This window comes from Peromyscus californicus, unplaced genomic scaffold (assembly GCF_007827085.1).
Source record: "Peromyscus californicus insignis strain IS unplaced genomic scaffold, ASM782708v3 Scaffold_2__1_contigs__length_46816999, whole genome shotgun sequence".
NCBI classification, from domain to species: Eukaryota; Metazoa; Chordata; class Mammalia; order Rodentia; family Cricetidae; genus Peromyscus; species Peromyscus californicus.
Window position 1 is genome coordinate 8,224,808 of NW_026294540.1, and position 18,760 is coordinate 8,243,567.

Below are 18,760 nucleotides of genomic sequence, written 5' to 3' on the forward strand. Positions count from 1 at the left end.
GTCGAAATAAAAATATCAGCCGTGGTGGTTAACACCACCTCCATGGAGATAGATGTGTAGCCATTAGAGCCCAGGGTTTTCTGACCACAGCATGGTAGCCAAGAGTGCTGTAGATGGGACCAGGATGGCCCGGTCCCCACTGGTGATCTCCATCAGATGACTAGTTAGCATGGAACTGAGCCTCCCCCTCATCACAGGGGCTCATCATCTCCTGGGGGGATGAAGTGGGTTCGTCTACGGAATAATGGCAGTAACCACAGCAGCCGGGCCTGGTACTTACTGAGCATTGCCAGTGCTGTACTGAGTACTTCAGGATTGCCATCTCTTTTCATCCCCAGCCCCCTCCAGGGTAGTACAGTCTGCATCATGTATGCCTTGACTCTCTCTCTCTCTACCCTTAGATTTACTGGGGCGCAGACCAAAAATACTCACAAAATTGCATCTATACTGTATGACGATTCTTTTTATTACCCTCTACCTAATGTAGCAGTGCAACTGCTTGGGTAATGTTCTAGAGATAACTTGTAGTACAAAGGAGACTGGAATGGCAAGATGGCTCAGTGGGTAGGAGCACTTGCTGGGCAAGCATGACCTGAGTTCAGATCCAGCACCTACATAAAAAGCTAGGCAGGGCTATACATGCCTGTAACCCCAGCATTGGTAGCTGGAGACAGGAGGATCTCAAGAGGTTGCTGGCCAGCCAGCCTAGGCAATGTGGTAAACTTCAGGCTCAGGGAGAGACCCTGCTTCAAGGGCACAAGGCATAGAGTGACGAGGAAAACACCTGATGCCCTGCCTCCTGCTCTGGCCTCAGCAGGCACAAACATGTGACCTGTACACTCAAGTGTATGCAACACACACACACACACACACACACACACACACACACACACACACACACAGAGTACACTTGACTCACATGCCCCATCTTGCTTGGCTCAGCTCACCCACGCTGAGTCCCACTGCCCTTAAGAAGCGGACCCTTCAAAACCATGCTTTCCAGAAACTTCTGAACAAGACCTTCTATCCACTATACCGGGTGTCAGAATATAGTCTCTGTCAATGCCTTCCGCCCCTCTACCTAAGCAATCTGTTTGGTGATCCCTGGTCTTTATAGGTCCCTTAATCAAAAGACTGTCACCAGCTCTGGGGAGACGGCTCCATCAGTAAAATGCTCGCTGCACAAGCATGAGAAGCTGAGTTCAAATCCCCAGCTCCCATGTAAAATGCCAGGCAACAGAGTATACACCTGTAACCCAGTACTGGGGAGGCAGAGACAGGAGAATTCCTAGAGCTTACTGGCCAGCCAGTCTAACTAACCAGCAAGCTCCATGTTCAGTGAGAGACCCTGTCTCAAAACGTGAAGTGGAGAGCTACTGAGAAAGATACCCCAATAGGGGCCTCTGGCCTCCACATACACATGTACAAACAGGTAGAGATATGCCACACATGTGCACACACAAGCACACATATAGAACGCTCATGTGCACATGCACGCACGCACTCGCGCGCAGCGCGCACACACACCTACCCCACATGCACACAAAGACACCAAGTCCTGCTGTCTGGGGGTCAGGGCCAGAGTGGAGCCAGGAAATGGGGTTTGAATGCCCTTAGACCAGTGTTTGGGTTCAGCCCTGTGGGAACTTCCACATATTCTGATAACGGTTTGTTTCCACAGCAAGTGTTCTCGGTGCAGGCTGTCCCACCTAGCCAGGCCATGGCATTTGATGGGGAGCCAGGGAGAATTCTCTCAATACTGAGTCACTGTGTGGCACTCTATCAAAATCCTTTTCCTGTAACCTTAGCTCAGGCTGAGCTGCCCACCCCTTTTCCCAACTGATAGCTGAGGCCCCTTGACCTCCCGATGAGATCCTGACAGCTTTAGAGATCCCTCCCTTCTTTCCTCTGCTTCCCCATGCTCCCTAGATACTTGAAAGACTAAACACATGTGTGTTTAGCAAGTTCACACGCAGGACAAGACCCGGTGGAAATGAGCCACAGGTATCTACAGGATTCATTATTAAAATTAATTTCTTGGGCACATAGCCGTTCTAGTGTGGTGTGGTCACAGGGCCAAGTTCAGGGTTGTCTTGGAACATACAACTATCCAGCTGTCTCTCCAGAATGGGGGTCAATGTGAGTTTTCTAGCTTTTTTTTGGGGGGGGGCATGCACGTGCAGGTACACATGTGTGGATGCATATGCACATGTATTTGTGTGGACATGGTGGTCAGAGGTCAATGCCAGGTGTCACCTTCAACATTCTCTATTTTTTTATTTTCAAAAATTCCTTGCACGTATCCAGTACATCTTGGTCATACCCATCCTGCATCCCCTCCTTCCAGCCCTCCTCACTGTCCCTACCCTAACATACCCTCTGCCTCCCTCCCAACTTCATGTCCTTTTGTGGTTTTTATTTTTTTATCACCCAGTTAATGTTGCCTGTAGTAGGTTGTTCGTGCCCCAGTGGGTGGTTCCACTTGATTTTTCTGAGCTGGGGGGGGTGGGGAGGGTCTCTCACTGAACCCATTTTGACTGGACCAACTGGCCAGAGTGCACCAGGGATCCACCTGTCCTCTGTCCCAGGGCTGGGGTTCCAAGCACGAATTGTGACCCCTGGCTTTTTCCGTGGGTGCTGGGGATCTGAACACAGGTCCTCAGGCTTGCACAGGCAGCTTTTCAGAAACTGGGCCATCCCTCCCTGGCTCACGTTCTAGTTTAAAGGTCTCTTCATCTCAGGGGTCTGAGCTGCCTCCGCTAGAGCAGGTCTGCTTCCTGGGTACTCCTCCTCCCCACCCCCATGGACTAAACATGGTAGGATGGGGAAAGGAAACAGAGTGAACGGTTGCTGGCATCCATAGGGTCACCACAGGGACCAGATCACTTTGGACACAATGCTTTGTGCATTACCCCACAGAAACCATTCTCGGGTCCTAAGCACAATTGGTTCCATGCTCCAAGCAACAATGTGCTCGTGGCGTGGGTGCCCCACCACCATAACTGGGTTAGGCTGGCTCTCCTGAAGAAGTCGTCCCCACAGGTGGGAGCAGGCGTTGCCCAGGGTTGCGGGAAGATCACAGTAGGCGGCGTCTAGCCCCTGTGGTGTGGTGGCCTGCTGCCCAGCTTATGCCTGGCTCGCTGTCCTCATTTCAGGACAAGTCCAGAGGAGGCAGGTTGGCGCAGGGCTGTCACAGAGCAGCCGTGGCTGGTGCCAACAAGGAAGAAGGGAGATGCTGGCTGACTCCGCGCAAGCTTGGGCTCAGCTCCAGGGCTCGCTTACCCGGGCTGCATAACCCAGTCCTGACAACCTGGTGCTTTGTGTCATGGTTATGACAGAGAGAGCCCAAAGTCCAGGTGTGAGCGGAATGGCTCCTCTCTCTGTGGCGGGTAATAGTCAGTTTCATGATCATAAGGCTTTCTCTCTGGGTGAGGGAGTGTCTGTCCCTGAATTCCCTTTTTCTACGTCACGTCAGCCATGTTGAGTGAGAGACTACATAGTGACTGAAATCTAACTTGTTACCTTCATAGAGACCCTGTCTTCAGTTGGGGTACTGTATCAGTTCCTTTCCTTGTTACCAAGACAAAATGCTCAACCAAAGCAACCCATGGAAGGAAAGGTTGATTCCGGCTCACGGTTAGAGGGTAGAGGGGACAGCATGGCGACAGGAGTGTGAGGCAGCTGGTTACATTGTATCCACAGTCAGGAAGCAGAGAGATGAACGCGCGAGCTCAGCTCATGTCCTCCTCTGTATTCAGTTCCAAGACCCCAGCCCATAGGACCGTGACACTCACAGTCAGAGGTCGGTCTTCTCACCTCAGTGAACTTAATCTGGGAACTCTCCTGCTGGCATGCCCAGGAGCCTGTCTCTAATGGTGATTCTAGACCCTCTCAAGTGACCACCACAGTCACATTCAGAGGTACAGGGCTTTGGGGTGTCGATGTAAGGATTTGAGGAAACACAATTATTGGGAACACACAGGTCCTTGGCCCCTGCTCTGACACCTTCCTGTCATATTGAGGTTCTTGCTTCCTATACCTTAAACACTTCCTCCCTCCAGCTCCCACATTCTCCCCCATGCTTCCCAAGAGTCTGAGAGTGTCTCATCAAGTTTTCAGGACATCTATGACCCAGACAGGAAGCCACCCAGCTGACTTGGCCTTTCTCACACCCCAGACTCTCGGCTGCTGTTCCTGTACACCAGGCTCAGCCCGGCTCCCCTCTTCCAGTCCCACTTCCAGAAGATCTACCTTCCGGGCTGTTCCACCCTTCCCCCACCACCACCAACCACAGTGTTGAGAAAGCGTCTTCAAGACTCTCAGCCCTCCCCCACTCCCTCCCACAATCCTTGAGATCCTTAGCATTTCACGATGGTGAGAAAGCAATATTTATTCTGTAGAAATAGGACTTCAGGTTATGCTAGAATACACAGCCCAATCGCTGCAGCTCCCTGTCGGTGAGAAATCACAAGGAGAAACACCCGGCACTCTTCCAGTGAGATTCGCTACTGAGCCGGGATGGCCCGTGGGTTAGGTGTCATAACGAATTTTTTTCTTATGGTATTTTCACTTTAAGATGGGTCTGTCAGGTTGTGACCCCACAAAGAGTCCAGGCACCTCTATTACCCTGGCTACAGCCAACCAGCTTCATGTTTCTCTATCCTCCCTAAATTAAGACCTTACCAGAGTCCTTGGCTATGCAGAGTCCTTAGGCCACTCCACATTTTCAAGCATGCTAAGATCAAAGGAGAAAGTCAGACATGATGCTTTTAACTTAGACTTGTAACTTGGAGAAATGGAGAGGGGTGGACCCCTGGGGCTCACTGGCTGGCTAGCCCATGCTACTTGTGGGTTTCTGGCCAATAGAAGATCCTGTCTCAAAATAAGGTGGATAGTGCCTGAGATAACACCCAAGGTTGTCCTCTGACCTTTAACACACACACACACACACACACACACACACACACACACACACACACACACCCCTGCAGGCTGTGCTAAGTGCTGTGAAGATGTCTAGCATGTGGCCAGGGTTGCTGGAGAGCAGGGCACACAGGGCTGTTTCCTAGAAATTCTGGAAAGATCTCCAATCCAATGGCATTTGAGCAAAATAGGCCAGTGGCAAAACTGGAGACATCCTTGGCTTTGGGGACTCTCCAGTCTTGGTTTCTGTCATAATTACAACTCACTGACACTACAGTGTACAAGAAGCTCTGAACAGGTCAGGGCTGATGGCAGAGGTGCATGTCTCCAACTACTCAGGAAGCTGAGGCAGGAGGATGACAAGTTCAAGGTCAACCTGGGCTACACCATGAGTACAAAGCCTGTCTGGAAAACGTAACAGAATTGTGTCAAAGGCTGAGGATGTAGTTCAGTGGGAGACACTCACCCAAGTGTGTGTAAAGGCCTGGGTTCAGTTCTGGTCCCTCACAAAAGAAACAGGCAACAGGATGACCAGTGAAAAACTTACCATTGAAACTTGAGCTTTGTATCACATTCATGAAATACAAAGTACCGTTCTTGTGTGGGTTTTTATATTGAACTGTGGAAAAATGGGAAAAATGTGCTCTACAGAAACACACAGGCTACAGAGCCCAGACCCCTGCCTCAGGACAGCCATTGAGTCATACCTGTTCCCCAGTTACAGGGCGAGCATTACCACCTGTGTGGGGTCCCTCAGCCTCCATGGAGCCTGAGTCCCCAGGCCTTTCTCTCAGGCTTCAGCAAAGCCCTTGGCAGAGTGAGTTCAGAAAAATCATTACAATGCCTCCTCTCACACTTCTGCAAGCCTCCAGCTAGAGCAGGTGTCCCCCACCCCCCCACCCCCGACACCGAGAAGCTTCCATCATCCTACAGCGGATACAAAGCCAGGAAAGGACAAGTGTGGCCGCCAGCTCAATCCACATGTGCCCGCTCCAGCCTCATGGTCCTGGGCACGCTAATCTGCATTTTGAGCCTAGACCTTGGTTCCCACTCAGAAAAGCCATGTGTGTCCTGTATGCGGGGCCCCTGTCTGCTACACGTGTCTCTGTCTGTTCATTTGTCCCCTCCCAGGTCATCCATTGTCACTGGTGGCTAATTAAAACATCAAAGCCAAGTACAGCAGCCCCAGCAAGGTGTCTGGTGTGCTATGCAGGCTCTCCCATTGGCCTGTTACCTTGTTTCTCTGCTGCCTGGTGGGGAGGGCTGAGGCACCCCTCCACCAGCCACACCCTACGCCTTGTCCTCCTTCCCCGCCACACTCCGAACCTCTGCCCTCCCACCCTGATGGGGCATCATGTCCACCGTTCCCTCCGGGATTCCTGCTGTCACTCAGCCTCCAGGGCACCAATGCAAGCAGCCCAGAGTGACACCCAGGACTGAGAGAGGAAAGCAATGCTGGTCTTCAAAGACTCAGGCTGCCAGTGCTGTCATGTCACTAACTCATAGCTGTTCTCCTGCCTCAGCCCCTCCAAGCTTGTGAGCCATGGGTTTGACCTTTAACCTTCCCGTCTCTATTCTTCCCCTCACATGGCTATGCCTGGGTTTTTCACGTGGGTCCCAGGAATCGAGCTCAGGTCTGTGTGCTTGGTGAAGCAACTGAGTCAGCTCCGCAGCCCCCTGGTCCTTCAAACTTAGCAAACTCATCCTGACCACAGGCCCTCGCGCTCACCTCTCTCCCTCCTCCACTCAGGCTCCATCCCCTCCCTCCCTCCCTCCCTCCCTCCCTCCCTCCCTCCCTCCCTCTGTACTCTCATCCCACCTGCCACCATATCGTCTTTGTATCTGTTTATGCTTTCTCTCCTGTTTCAGAAGGCTGAGCTGGCCAGTGCCTGCTCCCTGAGAGTGTTTGGCCATGAGTTCTGAGTTAAGATGAAACGTGGCCATGAGAACTTGGGAGTTAGAACTTGCCTATGCGTGAGTCACACAGCTCAGACTCCCTCCCCGGTTGCCTCTCCCATGGGGGTGTCCCCATCAAGCAAATGACCCAGTTTCTACAACTCTAAGGACCACAACTACTCAATAGCTGCTAGTTTCTCTGTCATTTATTCATTCAACAAACGTTCACTGGGTCTCTATGCGGTATTCTAGATATTAGAATGTGTAGTCTAGAGCCGGGCAGTGGTGGCACATGCTTTTAATCCCAGCACTTGGGAGGTAGAGGCAGGCGGATCTCTGTGAGTTCAAGGCTAGTGTGGGCTACAGAGCAAGTACCAGGAAAGCCTCCAAAGCTACACAGACAAACCCTGTCTCAAAACAAACAAATAAACAACAAAAAAGAATGTATAGTCTATTCTAGATATTCTTGACTCTGTGGCAAAGACATTGAAGGTCTATGACCTTCTGCCCCCTATCCCAGGATTGAATCCATAACATCTTTCCATGACATTGTGTGTCTTTTGCATAGGCAGATCTGTTCATTCCTGGGAACCTCAGACACCCAGGGAAGGTTGGGGCCTTCTCTCTGTGAAGGTAGTGGGTGACCCTGAGAAAACTCTAGAAAGAGGAAAGCCTGCAAGTCTCATATGTCACTTCCTTCTCATTTACAGCCCCCTGCCTCGGGGAAACAGTCCCCTACCAAGAATGGCAGTCCTTCCAGGTGCCCCCCGCTTCCTCAAGGTCAAGAACTGGGAGACAGATGTGGTCCTCACTGACACTCTGCACCTCAAGAGTACATTGGTGAGTGCTGGGACTGACCCACCTCACAAGGGGGGGGGGCTACCTATGGGGGGTTCTGTGCGTGGCAATGTGATCAACACTACCTGAAGCTCCCCCCATGAGAGGCCAGAATCCCCACCCACATTGTGACAGCCAGAGGGTCGGCAGGCTTGGGCTCACACCTCCATGGATGCCCCACTGATGGGTTTTTATGTGTGAGCACCCTGCTCCCAGCAGAATGTAAGGATCCTTGCACATCGTTTGCCTCTTACAGTGTGATCACGGATGGGGTATTGAACCAACCCTTCCTTTGCTTCACACCGTGGCCTCTGTTCTTTACCACATTCTTAATACTCAACATTCCAACCCATTGCCTTCCATTTTTTTTTTTAAAAAAAAAAGTGAGCCACTTGAAGGAGTGTTGTATCTGTCAGCTAGTGCACTGTAACAAGCAGGCCTCAAACTCAGTGGCTGAAAACAACTACTATGTATTACTTTTTAAAGTCCACAGTCTAGCCAGGTGGCTCTGCAGACCTGGCCAAGAAGTGGTTGATTTTGATGGGGGTCTATCTCATGCACCTTCAGGCACTCGAGAAGACAGCTCAGGTCAGGCTGCTGTAGGATAGCCCTGGCAGAATGTGACTGTGTTCTACATGGCCTCTCCTCTCCCAGCAAGCAAGCTTGGGCTTACCCCCAGGGCTGCAGAAGATCGCAAGATCTCTCTATTTTCCGTTAGCATACAAGACTCTTGAGACCTAGGCTGGCACACGGCCCAGGGTCACTCCTACTGGATTCTATGGGTCCAAAGCAACCGGATCCAAGGGGTGAGGGGCCGACTGCATCTCGGGAGAGGTGTGGTAGAATCACGTCACAGGGGATGCTGTGCACGGAAGGGAAGAGCTACGGCCACCTTCGACATCAATCTGCCATAGGATGTGTTCAGACACATTATTAGGAGCTGGGGGGAGGGGAGCTTGATTAAAGTGCTTGCCGAGCACACCCAAAGCCCTGGGTTTACACGCCAGCACACAAGTGGTGTGGTGGTGCGTGACTGTAATCTCTACACTCAGGAGGTGGAGGCGACAGAGTTAGAAATTCAAAGGTTATCCTTGGCTTGGTCATATAGGCTAGCCTGGGCTATATGAGACCTTGTCTAAGTAGCAGCAGTAGTAATAGTAGTAGTAGTAGTAGTAAATAATAACAACAACAACAATAATAATAATAATATCATCGACGACAACAGATGATGAGATGAGGATGACCATGTCATTATTAGTTCTCTTTGATCAACATAGAATAAAAAAGCTTCTCTGGAAATGGGTGTAACGGCACACACCTGTATTTTCAGTACTTGAGAGGTAAAGGCAGAGAGTCAAGAACTTACGGCCAACCTCAGGTACATAGTGAGTTCAAGGCCAACCTCGGCTATATGAGACACTGTCTCAAAACGAAAAAATAGAAGATAGATAGATAGATAGATAGATAGATAGATAATAGATAGGAAGATAGATAATAGATAATAGAAAGATAGATAGATAATAGATAGATAATAGACAGATAAAAAGATAGATAATAGATAGATAGATAGATAGATAGATAGATAGATAGATAGACAGACAGATAGATGATAGTGAGAGAGATGTTCAATGATAAATAGATGAGTAAATAACTAATGGATGGGTCAATTTTGAGTAGATAGATAGTAGATACATAATAGAGTTAATAAATGATGGATGGATAGAGGATAGGTAGACAGACATATAGATAGATGATTGATAGATTATTGATAGGTTGATAATAGATGATAAATAGGTGATAGGTAGATAATAGATGATTGACATATGATAAATGATAGATTAGATAGAAAATTAAAAGTAGATGATTGATACCTAGATGATAGACTAATAGATAGATAATAGATGAATATATAGATATATAGATGATAGATCATAGATAGATAATATATAGATGATAGATAATATATAGATGACAGATAGATGATAGATAGACAGACAGACAGACAGACAGACAGATAGATAGATAGATAGATAATATATAGATGATAGGTAGTTAGGTGATAGATGGGTACATGATTGACAGATAGAGGATAGAGGATTCAGGTAGAGATGTCAGAGGCAGATAGACCCTAGGCTGTTGCACAGTGGCTGTGTGTGTTCCAGTGGCAGGGCCCCTTTCCTAACTGACTAGTGCAAACACCCTGGGCAGTTCCTCAAGGGCTTCAACCAATCATGTCCAGCAATGATCTGAAGCTGGCTTGGGAAATCCCTTTGGAATAGAATGCCAAGTCAAGCTTTCTGTGAGTCCAGACCCTGGTCCTCAGTCATGACACCTGCTAACCTTGGTGTCGAGAAGCCAGACACTCACTTACCTCCTTCTTGGCCCCCAGGAAACAGGGTGCACAGAGCACATCTGCATGGGCTCTATCATGCTGCCATCCCAGCACACTCGGAAGCCAGAAGACGTCCACACCAAGGACCAGCTCTTCCCACTAGCCAAAGAATTTCTCGACCAATACTACTCATCCATTAAAAGGCAAGTACAGGAGCCTGGGCAGTTGGACCAGTGGGAAAATGCTCACTGTTTAAGTGTGAGGACCTGAATTCAGATCCCCAGCACTCTTGTGAAAACAGAGCATGTTGGTGTGTGTCTGCATCTCTACTGCGGGGGGAGTAGAGACAGGCGGATCCCTGGAGCTCACTGGACCACCAACCTTGCAAAATTGATGAGCTCCTGGTTCAGTGAGAGACCCTGCCTCAAAAAGGAAGGAGAGAGATTGAGAAAGACACCCACTGTTCCCCACCTCATAAAGGCTCCTTCACCTGTTAGTAGCAGAGCTTCGAACCTTTAACACGTACACACACACACACACACACACACACACACACACACACATACACTCATGCACACAGACATGCGTATACACACATGCACACACACATATACACACACATGCACGCACACATACACTCATGCACACACACATATACACACACACATACACATGCACTCATGCACACAGACATGCATATACACACATGCACACACACACACATGCACACACACACATGCACACATACACACACATGGAACACTTCCAAGCCATCACATTGCGGCCCCCTCTCTGTCCCCGCTCCCTTAGGTTTGGCTCCAAGGCCCACATGGACAGGCTGGAGGAGGTGAATAAGGAGATTGAAAGCACTAGCACCTACCAGCTCAAGGACACCGAGCTCATCTACGGCGCCAAGCACGCTTGGCGGAATGCTGCTCGATGTGTGGGCAGGATCCAGTGGTCCAAGCTGCAGGTAGGTGGTGACACTCAGACGCCTGGGAGACCCTCTGGGAGGGAGCGAGCCAAGGGGGCAGAGGGAGCTTCAAAGGAGATCCAGTCTGGTGGAGGTCTACCGGAACACGGCTCTCCAGTGAATGACACTGCCACGCCTCCTGGTAGGATCCAGGCTGTCCTGTTTGCCGAAGACCCCAACACTCCCTTTTCCTTGCACCTGCCTGAAGGTGTTCACTTCTGCGTCCCTGGCATGAGTCTGTCCTAGAGAGTAGTTTAATGTTACAAGTAGGTTGGTTTGTAGGATCAAGGCTTTCTGTTCAATGGGCTGTGTGAGCGTATATTCTGCATCCTGATGGTTTCATTATAGCATTTCATTTCTATAATGTATTTTGATCATGTTCACTCCCCACTACCTTCTCTAGTTGCCTTCACATTCCCAGCTGGTCCTCTTCTCTGTCCATGTCTTATATTTTATTTTTATGTTCTGTGGCCCACTGATTTGATTTGGGCTTCTGGCGTGAGCTGGGGGGGAGGGGTTGGGGTTATTCACTGGGGCGTGGTCAGCTCTCCAGTGCGATGCTACCAAAGGAAGCAAGAAGCTATCAATTGCCAGTAGCTCCTCAGGGCAGAGTGGGGTCTCATGAGGCCCCACCTCCACCCTCTGTTCTAGATTATTTGATTTTTTTTGTGTGTGCTTGTTTTGAAATGCCTGGTGAGCCCACAGAAAATATAAACAAGTGAGCCCATTACAGCTCACTCCTTTCTCCACCACCCCGCTCTCCTAGTCATTTGCCTTCCATGCATACCTTTGGGGATATTTCCTCAGTTATTTGCATAGGGGAAAAAAAACCAAAAGGCAATACAAAATTATACAGCCTGGACCTTGAGAATAGCAGGGCTGGATATCTAAGATGGGGTGCAGCTGGAGTGTGTTCAGGGTACCTTAGAAAGGAAGCCCTCCCTGGGGCGGCCAGGGAGGTAGGAGGCAGCCAGCAATCCCACCATGCACTTTTTGCAGCCAGCAATCCCACCATGCACTTTTTGCAGCCAGCAATCCCACCATGCACTTTTGCAGCCAGCAATCCCACCATGCACTTTTTGCAGCCAGCAATCCCACCATGCACTTTTTGCAGCCAGCAATCCCACCATGCACTTTTTTTTTGCAGGTGTTTGATGCCAGAGACTGCACCACAGCCCACGGCATGTTCAACTACATCTGCAACCACGTGAAGTACGCCACCAACAAAGGGAACCTAAGGTGAGTTGTCCCGCTGGGTGGGGTGGGGCGGGTGCTGTCCCTGCAGCATGGAGTCCTAGTTCTGGATATGGCTCAGCTGCCGGGAGAGAAGGCTGTCCCCTTCTGGGGAGGCAGCCCAGACGGCAGAAATAGCCTGGCATTCTTCTCCCCTGCTCCTCCTCTGCTGGAAAGCACAACAGAGAACTGAGCGTCTCACTGGACTGTAGTTCCCTGCTACCCACGGAGAGAACAGGGAACTAGTTAGGATTCCTAGAAAGAAAAAATAATAATAATAATAATAAACTCCCATTTCCAAGTAGAGCCAGCTCTCACAGCATCCCACCCTGCTGTCCGTGGATGCCTCCCATTCCGCGGGACACTGTGCCTTCCAGTTCTGCCCCATCTGACCCCACCTTGGACTCTTGGAGCAACACTAAGAGCATAGCCTACAGGAGCCAGCTAAGGCAGGGAGGCACCTTGGTCTGTGATTTCCACACTGGCCTCAGCTGCTCCCTCACAGATGAGACCCCATCCACAGTTGACTGCACTTGTCAATCCTGCTGGTGACTTCTGTTCCCCGCTGCTGAGAATCAGTCCCGCCTCAGAAATACCCAAGACTTTTTCAGGGATATTCCCACAACCCCCCACCCTGGGGTGCCCTGAGCTCGTTACAGAGAGGGCTTGTCTGCCTCCGGCGTGGATTCCAGCATATTCTAAACTCTGAATGATGGCAGGCCTTGCCAAGGCTAAGCCCTCGAGTCGCTTAGGGGCTCTTCTGGTGGTTTTCAAGGGACACTGTGAGCTGGCAAGAGGAAGGGGGGTCACCCCACACTCGGCAGCACCCCTCTGCTGTGTTCACCGATCTACTTTGGGGAGAGGAGCTTCATGGAGAGCTAATTAAAATAATGACTTAGGATTGTTGTCTTAAGATGTAAATCTCGGGTCTCAAAACTACACCACAGACACAGGAGGACGTACGGTGCGAGCCGAAATAGTTTATGCCTGAGCGAGTGACTCAACAGCACAGGCCTTCCAACTGCCCTCAGGTAGCTCCAGAAAGGCAGATGAGGAGGCGTGGCCGTGCTTCTGTCTCCCTCCAACTCAGTTCCCACGAGGAGAGCGAGTATCACACCCCACTCGCTATGTGCGGCTCGCCTGTTTGTCAACAGGCTTCTTAAATGTATGTGCACACAAACAGACTCTGGCTGGTGGCCACGCACAGACATAGCCACGTGTCTTCATGCCAGAGGGAAGGCGGCTTGCTTGTCTCCCATGTGGTGCGGAGATTTTTTCACTAAGAGATGTCGGAGCCTCAGTTTTTGCCTCCGTGAGTTGCCTTCAGCCCAGACTCTGTCCTCATTCTCTGGCGTCGGTGACACTGTGGCCTGCAGCATCAAATGCTGCATCCCCTGGCCTGGAGAGTAAGACCTACAAAACGCGCTCAAAAAACGGGGTCCAGGGAGCTCCATCTCAAATGCTGTTTATGGAGCTAGAACCTAGCGCAGTCTTGGCTGTGAGCCTGTGGCAGCAGAGAGGGATTTCAGACGAAGGATGGAACATGACATTCAGACAGGAGAGCATATGCCTTGCAGTGTATGGCGGCACATCCCTCAGCGGGGCGTATGCCTTGCAGTGTGTGGTGGCACATCTCTCTCACGCCAGCCCTCAGGAGGCTGAGGTAGGAGGGTCACAACTTTGAGCCAGGATATATGTTTCCCACCCTCCACCTTGCACAGACTGTGGGTTTTGTGGCAGGAGCTGGTAACTCAACTCCTTTCCCACAGCTAGGGACCCGAACATCCGATCCCCAAGCTTTGTCACTGTGTCCTCCAAAGGGCAAATCCTGCCCTGGTGACTCATGTCCTTTCCCCTCTCCCAAGGTCGGCCATCACTATCTTCCCTCAGAGGACTGACGGTAAGCATGACTTCCGAGTGTGGAACTCACAGCTCATCCGCTACGCCGGCTACAAGCAGCCAGATGGCTCCACCTTGGGGGACCCAGCCAATGTGCAATTTACAGAGGTAAGCTGAGAGGCACCAAGCCCATCCCTGGTTGGGCTTTTGGTTCCCCCATTCTTTTCCACTTGAACGCTTTGTCCCAGAGGGGCCAGCCAGCAAGGAACACAGGACCCACTCCTCAGACCTGCTCTTACACATAACCACCCATAACCTCAATCTCGAGACACAACCCTCCCTATGGGCGCTTCCGCCCCCTTTCAGAGTTGAATAGACTGAGTCTTGTCTATTGCCAAGGAATTTACCCTCAACTATTAAATGAATGAAGGAATGTCTAAGACTCTAGGGAAGGTCTTCCAGCTTCCCACCAGGGGAAATGTTGTCCAGTGAAGTCACATCCCTGGCCACCTTCCTGAGCTGACAGGCGTGGCTCCTTTCCTCCTTTCGTGTGTTGATCAATAGTTTGAGCCAAGTGTGGTGGCGCACGCCTCTAATCCCAGCACTTGAGAAGCAGAGGCAGGGGTATCTCTGTGAGCTGGAGGCCAGCCTGGTCTACAACAGTGAGTTCCAGGACAGCCAGGGCTACACAGAGAAACCTTGTCTTGAAAAAAAAAAAAAAAAAAAAAAGTCTGAGTTATCAGTCCTTCCTGGAGCGAGCTTGACTCACCCAGGCATCTGCATTCCACAGTGCTGGGGACCAAAGTTGACAAAAGCTACCAAGAGAACCAAGACTGCCCATCTCCCTTCCCAGAGTCCCTTCCATACGGACATAGTGACCCACAGTTCAGGGAACAGACTCTACCAAATAGGCTGTGCCCACTGGTTACACAGCAAAGAGATGCCAATGTCCAGGTCCCCCTTTACTCGACCCACACACGCCCTGCTTTTCTCCCCACCCCTGTGTGCTGGCTTCATATGCATAAGGCTTTTCTCATTGAAATGTGATAATCCTGAGAACTGACTGTAACCAGGGCAACCAGGAGCCGCACCTGTGCCCTCAGAGCCTGGGCCAGACTCCCCAGACTCCGTTCTGCTTGGCTGAGCGCTAACTGCCAAGCGTGTACTTGGCTGACCTTGGCTCCTGCTTAGCTGAACATGACCATGCGCCCTAATCTTCCTTATCTGTGTCCAGAACCATCCCTGGCCAGGATGTGTCCTCCTGAAGACAAGATGGAGGACTTCTGTTTCCACTCACACCGCACACAGAAACATCCCAAACCTGGCCACGTTGTTATGTGGAGCCCTTCGTGTCCCTGATGGTAGCCTGTGCATATGTGTGCCTGTAAGCATGCTACACAGCTGAGCTGACCCCAACCAAGAGATCTCCAAGATGACCACAAACAAACAGGGAAAGGACTCATCAGTAGTCTTATATTGAGTATATTTTGAAATTATAGTAGTAGGGTAGAGCAAATTAGCATATGGATAAATTAGGAAACCTCATGGATTAAATATATTTAATTTTACTACTAAATATCATATTTAAAATAGACTCACTTCTTTGTGCATCATGGTGGTGTACACCTGTACTTCCAGCACTCTGAAGACTGAGGTGGAAGGGTTGTGAGTTTGAGGCCAGCCTGAGCTACATAGTGAGACTGTGTCTCAAAACAAAATAGAGCTGGCGAGGTGACTCAGTAAGCAAAGGGTTTGTTGCATGAGCTTGAGGGCCTGAACATGGATCCCCAGCACCCACAGAAAGCTCGACACAGAGACACATGCCTGTAATACCAGCACAGAGGAGCTGCAGACAGGAGGATCCTGCTTGTTGACTGCCGATCTAGCCACACCTGCGAGCTCCAGGTGTGGCCAGAGGCCATGTCTCAAAAAAGTTGGTAGAGCCCAGCGTGGTAGCACACACCTTTGGTCCAGCACTCTGGAGTCAGAGGCCTGCCTGGTCTACTTAGTGAGTTCCAGGACAGTCAGGGCTACACAGTGAGACCCTCAAGGCTGGAGAGATGGCTCTATGGTTAACAGCATTAGTGGTTCTTCCATAGGACCCTGGTTCAATTCCCAGCACCCACATGGTGACTCACAACTGTCTATAACTCCAGTTCAAGGAAATCTAACACCCTTTTCTAGCCTCCACAGGCACCAGGGATGCACCTCGTACATAGACATATACCCAAGCAAAATACCCACACACATAAAATAAAAACAATAAAGGTTTTTTTTTTAAAAAAAAAAAAAGACCCTCTCTAATAAAATAAGGTTGAGAGCCTACACACATAAGCACATACACAATATGCACACACCGCAGAGAGAACACTTAAAATAAAAATCAAATAATAAAAATGTATACAATTAGTAAATGAATATTGATATTTAATGGACTTTATTATATTCTATAAACATAGATTTTAATATATTTAGTAAATGAACAAATGTTTTATTTAATTTTGGTGTCAAATGTCTCATTAAAATCTTAATCCTGCCGGGCGGTGGTGGCGCACGCCTTTAATCCCAGCACTCGGGAGGCAGAGCCAGGCGGATCTCTGTGAGTTCGAGGCCAGCCTGGGCTACCAAGTGAGTCCCAGGAAAGGCGCAAAGCTACATAGAGAAACCCTGTCTCGAAAAACCAAAAAAAAAAAAAAAAAAAATCTTAATCCATTGTTAATGAATTATTATTCATATGAGGTACATAGTTGGATTTAAAATTCACAGTTTAACATGAGTATGCTAATGAAATGAGCCTCCTTTCTTGGGTTTTTTCTTTTTAATGAGGCCTCCAGAACACTTGGACTCCTGTGTCTCACTTTGTCTGTGAACAGCTGTGCGTTTTCTACAGTGAGCCACAGCACTGGAGATCTCCTTTGTATCTCACAGCACTTAACACCACACATAAAGCTAGCCCATGGGGGATGCCACAGTTAGTCAGACTCAGCCCTCATCCCCTCTGTGTGCCCATCAGGCACAGGAGACCCTTTCTGGACAGTGCTGACCTGTGTCCCCTGGAGAAGTTGCCCTGGTTCTATGGTGAGGTCAGACTGAGCTTGTACAGGAGGCTTTTATTTTATTTTTTTTTTTAAGCTCCTCTCATGACTGAGAGGCCCCAGAGAGCTTGTGTGAGGACCTCTGCTTGCCCCGGCCCCCTGTGCCTGCTGTATGTGGAGGGGCAGGGGCAGAGATGTGACAGGGGGACTCTGTTTGTAGATCTGCATACAGCAGGGCTGGAAGGCCCCGAGAGGCCGCTTCGATGTCCTGCCGCTCCTGCTCCAGGCCAACGGCAATGACCCTGAGCTCTTCCAGATCCCCCCAGAGCTGGTGCTGGAAGTGCCCATCAGGCACCCCAAGTAAGAGGAACTGCCCTGGGGATGGGGGTCCCCCCGAAAACCTCCTCTGTCCATCTCCTTCCCCATCTCCACCCCAGGTTCTCCCAACCCCAACAGACAGCAAGAGGGTCCTGGGTCCCATCCTGGCTATCAGGCTGGGAGACAAGGGGTCCTTCTGAACCAGCCTGAGCCATCCGACACGTCTACTCCTAAGCAACTCCATGACCTGCCCTTTGCCCAGCCAAAGCCTACTGTCTTACTACGGACATGGGCATTCCATCGAGGAAGCTGCATACAGTGGCTGACCCTGAGTGAACCAAGTTCAGACAGAATCTAGAGCCTAGAAGTAGCGAGGAGATCAAGGTCAGAGAGGCAGGTGGCATGTGCCCTTTAAGAGTAAAGGATGTGCTAGTTGGTGAGGTGTTAGACGGCTCAGCCGGTAACGGAGCTTGCCGCCAAGCCTGACTTCTTGAGTTGGATCCCCGAGCCCACACCAGGGAGGGCAGAACTGACTCCTGTAAGCTGTCCTCTAGAGCACGCATGCACACATGCACGCATGCATGCTCACACGCACACGCGCGCGCGCGCGCACACACACACACACACACACACACACACAAGTAAATAAATGTAATTATAACATGAATGAAGGAAAGCCACGCTGAGGTGCTAGACTGGAGCCTAACCTAAGGGAGGTTGCTAAGAAATTTAAGTAATGTGCAAAACAGACCTTAAAAAACCAAGCTAATTATTTTTAATCTATGATGAACTATATCTCAACTTTTAAAATAAAAACAGGATTCAGCTCAGACCTGCCATGAGGGTGTGATGACAGGTGAGTCACACAAGAGGGAGCCTGCCTATTTAAAGAAGGGTTTTTTTTTAATGTTTTTTTTTTTTTTAAGTGTGGCTTCATTTAAAATATCCCATACACAAATAACAGTGCTGACCTTGTTGGCTAAGCCTCTGGGGGAACCTGCAATGTTACAACCTGGCACTGGTACCCCACCTGCCTTGCCTGAGCCTTCCCTGGACAGGGAACACCTGTCCTGGGGCTCCTGATACATCGGAACACAACCAGATGCCGAGGCACACTTGGCTTCCATTCATTTCTAGGCCTGTTCAACTGTCTTTACAGTCCTTACTCCATCCAGCTGTGGCACTAGGTTAGGGGCCCACTGTGTCCCTGCCTCTGTGGTTTGTGTCAAAGAGCAGAAGACTGTAGAAAAACAACTCCTAAAACACTCAGTTCCAACAGAGTACAGCAGAGGAGAAATGTGAGGTCACCCGGACCCAGCTGGACATTGGGAAGGTTTCCCAGAGCGAGAAACATTAAGCTTGGAATCAAGCATA

The 18,760-nt window shown here is 50.0% G+C and overlaps 1 protein-coding gene across 1 annotated transcript in view; it reads left to right on the top strand.

Moving 5' to 3' along the window:
• Nos1 (nitric oxide synthase 1) overlaps positions 1-18,760 on the top strand; it is a 179,697-nt gene that overhangs the window by 109,906 nt on the left and 51,031 nt on the right. The window contains 7 exon segments of the mRNA XM_052755171.1: positions 7,530-7,583; positions 7,585-7,659; positions 10,046-10,191; positions 10,799-10,961; positions 12,109-12,200; positions 14,060-14,201; positions 17,289-17,428. Of these exon segments, the coding sequence (XP_052611131.1) occupies positions 7,530-7,583; positions 7,585-7,659; positions 10,046-10,191; positions 10,799-10,961; positions 12,109-12,200; positions 14,060-14,201; positions 17,289-17,428 (812 nt within the window).